General features: G+C 43.5%; 1 protein-coding gene across 1 annotated transcript in view; it reads right to left on the reverse strand.

Moving 5' to 3' along the window:
• The window catches only part of LOC129411327 (N-acetyllactosaminide alpha-1,3-galactosyltransferase-like), an 11970-nt gene extending 4397 nt beyond the window's left edge, over positions 1-7573 (reverse strand). Inside the window, exon 1 of the mRNA XM_055161962.1 lies at positions 7485-7573. Coding sequence (XP_055017937.1) covers positions 7485-7573 — 89 coding nt within the window. The remainder of the gene's footprint in view (positions 1-7484) is intronic.
• Between the last annotated feature and the right edge of the window lie 1095 nt (positions 7574-8668).

Below are 8668 nucleotides of genomic sequence, written 5' to 3' on the forward strand. Positions count from 1 at the left end.
AAAGAGTGAAGTGACAGTGGTACAGGAGGAACAGGAGCAGCAGATACTGACACACAAGACTAGAACCTCTCGACGCTTCAGTATAAGTCGCAGGAAACACCCAAACCATGAAAAAAGTGCCACTTATAGTACGAAAAATACGGTAGGTTTTTTTTTGTTTGTTTGTTTTTTCGCCCTGCAGCCTTTCCTTTAATTCATGAATAGTTTTGTGGGATTAAATGGTCTGAGTGTCACATCACAACAAAACCTCTCACACTGGACTCACGGGTCGACTAGAGTGAGGTCTGAGGAGGCTGACTGTTCCGCTGCAGCTTCGCCAGCTTTTATTTTCTTCATTTAGGTCCATATAAGTCCCTCTCTCTCACTTCTGTTGTGCGTTCGCAGGAAGTTGATGATGTAAACATGTTTTCTCATATTGCAAATAAAAAGTGTGATTAAATGAGCTCGTATAAGCCCCCGGTGCTTTAAACCGTACTGAATATTCACTCCACAGGTTGTGGAGTTATAACAGAGGAGATGTTTGGGTAAATAAGTGCGGCGGCCATATGCACAGGCTGTAAACTGACATATGCTAACAGGCGCTAACAGACGCTAACAGCCGAGAGCACTGGCACGGCCCGACCACCGGGGACACGACCAACGTACACAAATCTGCAAAACTTTCTATGGGTGAATTTTATGGCGAATGTTACTAAAGCAGCCCGGGCGAAGTGTATAAATAACAGAATAGACAGCAAATGTATTTAAAGATGTACTATGTAACTTTTTCTAACTACATTAACCACATTTCTGAACACATTTTTGGCAGCAGAGGTTGTTTTATTCTATTCTTTAATCTTTATAAATGTTTTACTGTGGATTCTAAATGAACATTTGGTGACTGTAGTTCTGTGAGTGTTTGTCCACTGATCTGAAGGTTGGTGGTTTGAGTTCCGCTCTTGACATGAACCTCATCATCGGTCGTGTGGTCAGATCTACTGGTCCTGTAGCGAGACTGATTGATTGATTGCAGTTATATAGCGCCTTTCAAGATACCCAAAGCGCTTCACAGTTCATTATTCAGTCATTCCACACTCAGTGGAGGTAAACTACTACTGTAGCCACAGCTGCCCTGGGGCAGATTGGCAGGCCTCGCTTTCTGTGGCACCTGGTCCCTGCCCCAAGTACTACCCAGCCCAGCCTGCTTAGCTTCTGAGATCTGACGGGATCAGGCTTTTACAAGCCGGTGTGGCCACTTTACTGGTGGGACTGATGCCACCTAGTGCCTCCGCTCAATTTCATTTCTTTCCAGGGATTAGGTCAGGAATCGGACTACACTACATGGATCGTAAAAACCCCGGAAGTGCGAGTTTGGGCACCAGCCAATCAGCAAAAAGACAGACATTCTGTGTTGGCAACGATTCCCGAGATCGAGGATTTAAAACCGGAACGAAGAGAATGTTTGGTGAATTTTATCAAGCAGAAAGACCTTATTGCCCTTTTCCTACGGGATTTGGGAAAAGTTTAATATACTAGTTGTTGTAGAAGTTTTCAGCCTGTACATGAAAGGGTGGAAGTAAAAGGCTGGAGACCAACTTTAGTCTTACTCAGCAGAAGTTTATTTACCATCAATAATACGAGCCCGGGGGACGTGAAAAGTCAACATAGTATGATTTCAAAAGAGAACATAGTACAGGGGTGTCAAACATACGGCCCGGGGGCTGAATACGGCCCTCCACGACCTTTAATCTGGCCCTCGGCTGATTTTCTACTAAAATATTTTTATTATATTTTCGATTAAAACATTGATAATTTTCTGCAGTACTGAGCACAGCAGCATCTCCAGCGTCTCTGTACGTGGCCCCTCCCACCAGAGCAGCACAAATGAAGACTTGTCTCTTTCCAAACGCTCTTAAAGGACGATCGTTTTGACTGTTGACCGTGACACCCTCATCAGAAAAAATGTCCAAAATGAGAAAAGTGGAGCTGAGAGCAGGATTTTCCAAGAAAAATTTAATTATTCCTATTTGCAAACAAGTTAAAACATTGTGTTGAAACTGCAATTTTTCTTGGTTGTTTATAATATTATAATATTTAGTAAAACAAAGAGTTCATCAATTAAAAAAGATTTTTGTAATAGATTTGTGTTTCTCTGCACCAATATTTGAACTTATTGTTATTTATAGGGTTTATATGCCATGAGTTTTCTGATCCAGCCTCTTTGGGATCAAAGTAGGTTGGATACGGCCCCCGGACCAAAATGAGTTTGACAGTTTGCAAAAACCCCGGAAGTGCAAGTTCAGGCACCAGCCAATCAGCGGAGAGACATATATTCTGTGTTGGCAACGATTCCCGAGATCGAGGATTTAAAGCCGGAACAAAGAGAATGTTTGGTGAATTTTATCAAGCGGAAAGACCTTATTGCCCTTTTCCTACGGGATTTGGGAAAAGTTTAATATACCAGTTGTTGTAGAAGTTTTCAGCCTGTACAAGAAAGGGTGGAAGTAAAAGGCTGGAGACCAACTTTAGTCTTACGCAGGAGAAGTTTATTTACCATCAATAATACGAGCCCGGGGGGACGTGAAGGACTATGTTTTCAGAGGAGGAGGTTTATAAAAGTGTGGTGAGACTATGAAGACCAGTAGACTCCAGTTCAACAGCAATATGCCGCAATTTAGATAGTGGTGTGCCAATGGTGCCAAAGGAAGTTCATGGTGTAAATATAGATTTTGTGAGTCAATGTTAAACTGAGATGCACATGGAAGATAAACTACTTAAATTCTCTTACACCAGTTAGCCCCGTTAGCGGTGCATTACATACATCACGACCAAATAGCAGAAATTGGTTAAATAAAAAAAGTACAAGCCTACCATCAAGGGACTGAATCCTAACGCTGTGAGGTCAGACAAAGTGAAACCGTCTGATGAATCAGGCTACTGGTCCACAGGTTGATAGCTATGTGATTCCAGCTTCCACAGATGAATGCTGAATGTGTGTTCTTGAGCAAGACACAAAATATTTCATCCCTTCTGGCGGTCACCAGGGAGTTAACTTTTATTTAATGCCATACTGTGAAAAATTCCAGGCAAGGCAATAACATCTCCATGGGAACAAGCAGGTGGTAAACTTTAAACAAGAAAAGTTGCATAATGTGTCTGGAATAGTTCAGTTTGTGCATAAACCTAAACATGACCTCACAAATGTACAAAAACACTAAATAAATCAAGGCACTCGCTCAGTTAAAATGCTTTTATTGATTATGGTGAGTCTTAATAGACCTGAACCCCAAAGCATTTCAGCCGAATGCTGAATGATGTGTCCTTGGGCAAGACACTTAACCCCCCCAGTGTCTGTGTACACCGGTGTGTGAATGAGTGGTTCATTGATGTAAAGCACTTTGAGCGTCTTGACGGTAGAAAACCACTATATAAATGTAATTATTTAACATGTACCATTTGCTGTTTCCATGGAAACAGGCAGGAGGGGCCCTCCTTCAGACCAAATACGAGTCCAGTTTGTGGAGATGCAAGCCCGCTCACCGTGAGGATCTATGTTTTTTTTGCATTGTTAGAGCTATAAACACAACAAAAATAAAAATAAGATGCTTTTAAAGTCTATTTTTGTCTAAAAAGTTCCATGCTGTGGCTTTAAGTCCTCAGCATTATGAAAGATTCACAGATGTGCTTCTGATTTTCTGATGTGAGTGAAGAGCTGGTCCCTGTTGCCCTCTTACCAGAGTTAACTGCCTAATTACAGCACGGAGTGCACCTGTCCTCAAGCACCTGCCTCAAAAACATCATTTATTTATTTATTCATTTCATTCAGACCGGAACATTTCAGAATCTCGTCTGATAAATGAATCAGACCAACCTTCACGATGTTCAATGACGACGCGGTGCCCACTGCGCTCTAATTAAGGTGATTAATTAAGACGTCTTTGGTCACAATGGGACAAAAGACAATAGAACAAAACAACAGGAGAACCCGCCCCGTTGCCATGGCGACGTAGAGGTGTAATCCAATAGAACAATGGGCTCTTGATTTTTCAATGAGGAAAAACAAAAAGTGGATCAGAGCTGGTTTGTTCTGATGGAGAGAAGAGTAAAGGTCTGATTATAAATACTCTACTGATCCGTATATGTTCCATTGTGATCTTTAAAGGATCTGTACCGGATTTTACCATGTGTTAGGGTGCTTTCACACCAACAGTATTTGGTGCGCACCAAACGGTCCATTTGAACCAAAAGCTCTTAATTTGGTTTGTTTGCGTTGGTGTGAAAGCGTCAGTCGGACTCAGACCCAAACCAAATCAAGACCTCAAAAAAGAGGTGGTCTCGGTTCACTTGAATCTGCACCAAATACAACATTTTGGTGCAGTTCCTCTGGTGTGAATGCGAACTCGGGTCCAAACCATAGACAGCAGGTCCAAACAAACTATTCTAGATGCATCACGGGAGGGATACGCATCTCTTCTGCCTGAAATGACGCGCTGTACGACTCCAGCGCAGTAACAGATTGTTCTTTAGACGCAGCCGCGGTTCATTTCCGAATTATTTTGCGAACAATGGCCAATACAGAGAATGTAACACACAATGAACTGAGCAAGTACCAATGTGCGAACGTGTGGCTCCAGAGTGACTCAAAATTGGGGGTGCGTACGTGTGTTCGGGACCTGCACGCTCAGAGAGGTCCTGGTGTTCCTTGTGTTCCCGTAGCAACCAGCATTTGTTATTTTAGCTATTAATTAACCAAATAATTTTATGGCAATAGTCAATAGTCTATTCAATTGAGTCAACTTTAAAAATGCCCTGCTTTTAGCCTAGTGTGAGAAATAGACTAGATCCAGACCAGAGTCCTGACCCAGCGGGAGCAGCTCCGGTTCAGTTCGGGCTCAGATGATGTGGAGCGGGGAGTGATGCTAGGAACCTCGACCTGCGAAGAACTTTCCCCGGGAAGAACCAAATGCGGAGGACGGACGCTCAGAACAACATATAACCAACCAAACTGGATTCACGCTTCTGTCCGGATGCTGCACCACCTCAGAACCAGCCGCGGTTCTTGAGCGCGGCGGACCGGAGCAGCCCGTCCGGACCTGTAGTCCACGTCGCATTTCTCGCTTTCCCTGCACAGAACCAGCGCGCAGACGACGGCACAGAAATTCTCAGACCCAGTCCATCAAGCACTGGTCTTGCTCGCGCCCGTCTGGAACCAGCACATGGAGGACGACGCCTCCAGACCTCCCTGAGCAACGCGCCTAGAGGACCAGACCAAGAACCAGACCCCAGTCCCGTCCTGAGGGGCTGTGGGGTACGGTGCTCCTCTTCATTGCTGTTGGCTGCTGCTGTTTCGGGAACATCGGTGTTGATAATTGGAGGTATCGCTGTTTTCCCTGGAAACAGAGGCTCGTCAATCGGACCAATTTTGGCTCGTTTGCCGGTGTGAACGCGGACCACTCTGGAGTGTATTTGCTACATAATAATAATTTTATTGCCTGGTGCGGACCAAATAATCAAACTAGTGGTGTGAAAACGACCTAGTGTCATGTCCGAGTACAGATATGTTGTAAACCTTGTATTGACTGATCAGGAAGTGCACCTTAGCATGCTCTGGTCTCTAAGTTGTGAAAAGCTCTTATAAACTCATCTTGGTGAATATTTAGGATGCTCTGAATGCATAATGTAAACGAGGAAAAACCTTGGACCACTGCAAACTGTTTAAACTGAACCAAATCTGTTTTTAAAATGGAAAAATCAGGTAATCCACGAAATAATGTGCGATCGTCACAGAGTCAGTGCAGCTCACACACGGATATCAGGGCAGTCGGCCATATTGGATCTATCAAACTCTTTTTAAATGGCTTTTCACACACAGATGGAACAGATGGTTATTAATCTGACACCGGAAAGATGAAATTTTCCTAAAAACTGGTTTAGTTCTGATATTTGGGCAACTAATACATGTTTCCTGTGGAGTTTATTTGTTTACATCAGCAAATAGAACCAGTATGGCGGCAGGTGGGAGAAAAAAGCGTGGGAGCTGGATTTGGCTCGTGGTGGTTTTGGGGAAAAAGCACGAGCTCACAGAATACACTCTTGTACTGACACGCACCGAAATCACAAATCAGATGTTACGTCCAGGTGGTCACTCTTACTTGAGTTGTACGTTTCCCAAATGCTTTTTTACTCTTATTGAGTATTTTCTTGGACCAATACTTCATAAAACTATTTGAATACAGATTCTAGCCAAATAAAAGAGCTGATCTGAACAGGAATGATGAAGCTAAGACATAATTTATGACCCATCTGTAACTCTATCCACAGACTAAAGGTCCTATATTACACTACCGTATTTTTTGGATTATAAGTGGCACTTTTTTCATGGTTTGGGTGTTTCCTGTGACTTAAAATATATAATTTCACATGTTTATTTTTTTTTCACACTGAAGTGGCTCTAGTCTTGTGTGTCAGTATCTGCTGCTCCAGTTACTCCTGCACCACTTTCACTTCACGCTACTGTGCATGTCTCCTGCAGAAAGAGCCGCTCAAAAGTCCTGCACTGGTCCATTTTTGGAGACCCGCTCCCGCCCGTACCCGCAGAGTACAACACACCGCCAGTTAACCCGTCATTTTATCAAAGTTAAACCCTCCCGGACCCGTTAACATTCCACCCGTTACCCGCCTGTGCCCATGATAAATCACACACAAATTAAAAGCATCCTAACTGAAGCATCCATCAGAATACGAATTGAAAAGTTACGACTTCAAGAATTACAATCACGAAATGAAATGAAACGGTTACACTTTCTTCAGTACGAACACGAATTCACAGACGCGACTCGACTGTCATCACTTCACAGGCTTTATTTACTGAGCAGAAGAAACATTGATACGGACTGAACCAGGATTATACCAGGACTGCACCAGGACTAACCCAGGACTAAACCAGGACTAAACCAAGACTGATTCCAGGACTGAACTAGGAGAACTAAACCAAGACAAACCCAGGACTAACCCAGGACTAAACCAGGACTAAACCAGGACTGACCCACGACTAAACCAGGGCTGATTTCAGGACTAAACTAGGAGAACTAAACCAAGACTGAACTAGGACTAAAACAGGATTAAACCAGGACTAACTCAGGACTAAACCAAGACTGATTCCAGGACTGAACTAGGAGAAATAAACCAAGACAAACCCAGGACTAAACCAGGACTGACCCAGGACTAAACCAGGACTGACCCAGGACTAAACCAGGGCTGATTTCAGGACTAAACTAGGAGAACTAAACCAAGACTGAACTAGGACTAAAACAGGATTAAACCAGGACTAAACCAAGACAAACCCAGGACTGCACCAGGACTAAACCAAGACTGACCCAGGACTAAACCAGGGCTGATTCCAGGACTGAACTAGGAGAACTAAACCAAGACTGAACTAAGGACTAAAAACAGGACTAAACCAGGACTAAGCCAGAACTGAACCAGGACTCACTGTCAGGACGGGCCCAGGGGTGCGTATACGTACTCCGTCGAGTGACCGCAGGCGAAAGGACCAGCGCAGAACTCTTCGCCCCACGTAGATAAGCACCGCCATTGCCCGATCACACTTTGGGGACATCCTGCTCCACGGGCTTGGGGTTCTCTCTCTCTCTCCTAAGTCCAAAATTAGTCCTGGTGTAGTCCTGATTTAGTCCTGATTTAGCCCTGACCCACTCGTGTATAATTACTACCCGCTGGCAAAATTCCAGAACGTTAAAACCCACCCATTTCTGCAACTTTTTGACTGTTCCCGCGGGTAACCGACCAGGTGCAGGACTCTGACGTAGCGAAATCTGCAGCCGAAAATGGTAATCGAGCAGCAGAAAGAAAGTTTGGAGTGAGTGAGAAACTTGTGAGGCACTGACAAAAAGCAGAGGATACTCAAACTGCAATGAAGAAAACAAAAAACCTCATTGCGGACTAAAAGGTAGATTTAGTTTGAGTTGGCGGGGTCGCTCAGAAGTGACACCGGGGAGCACTGAGGTAGTTCACACATTAGGATCCTGATTTAAGGCAGCGTCCACCAGAAATCTGATCAAAACTGAAGGAGCTGCTTGGACGCTTTACTTCTACAGTCCCTGACAAAAGTCTTGTCGCTTATCCATTTTGTAGAAACAAAAGCTTATAACCTGACTTTAAATTAATCGATTGGTTTTAGAAATGTCTCATATGAAAACTAAAACCCTCCCAAATTATGCTCAATATACTAAAATAAATTTGCTTCACTGAAGAAAGATTGATCATTTAATGAACACAGAAAGGTCAGATTTTGGCAAGACAAAAGTTTTGTCCCCTACAGAAAATTGAACAAATAATTTACTTCAAATACACAAATATGTTGCATAATGTCAGTGAATGAAGTAGTGGTGCTGTGAGATCCATATTTAATATCTTGTATGACTCCATGAGCTTGAAGGACGCATCCATGCAGTTCAACAATGATTCATACAATTTGTTGATGAAGTCATCAGGAATAGCAAAGAAAGCGTCTTACATGCCTCCCAGAGTTCATCAAGAGTCTTTGGTTTTGCCTCCATGCTTCCTCTTTCATTCTACCCCAGACCTGCTCAGTGATGTTCATGTCTGGTGACTGGGCTGGTCAGTCCTGGAGCACCTTGATCTTCTTCCCCTTGAAACTTTAATGTAGAGA

Source organism: Boleophthalmus pectinirostris, unplaced genomic scaffold, assembly GCF_026225935.1.
Source record: "Boleophthalmus pectinirostris isolate CB_2022bp ecotype Guang Dong unplaced genomic scaffold, ASM2622593v1 HiC_scaffold_4, whole genome shotgun sequence".
NCBI classification, from domain to species: domain Eukaryota; kingdom Metazoa; phylum Chordata; class Actinopteri; order Gobiiformes; family Gobiidae; genus Boleophthalmus; species Boleophthalmus pectinirostris.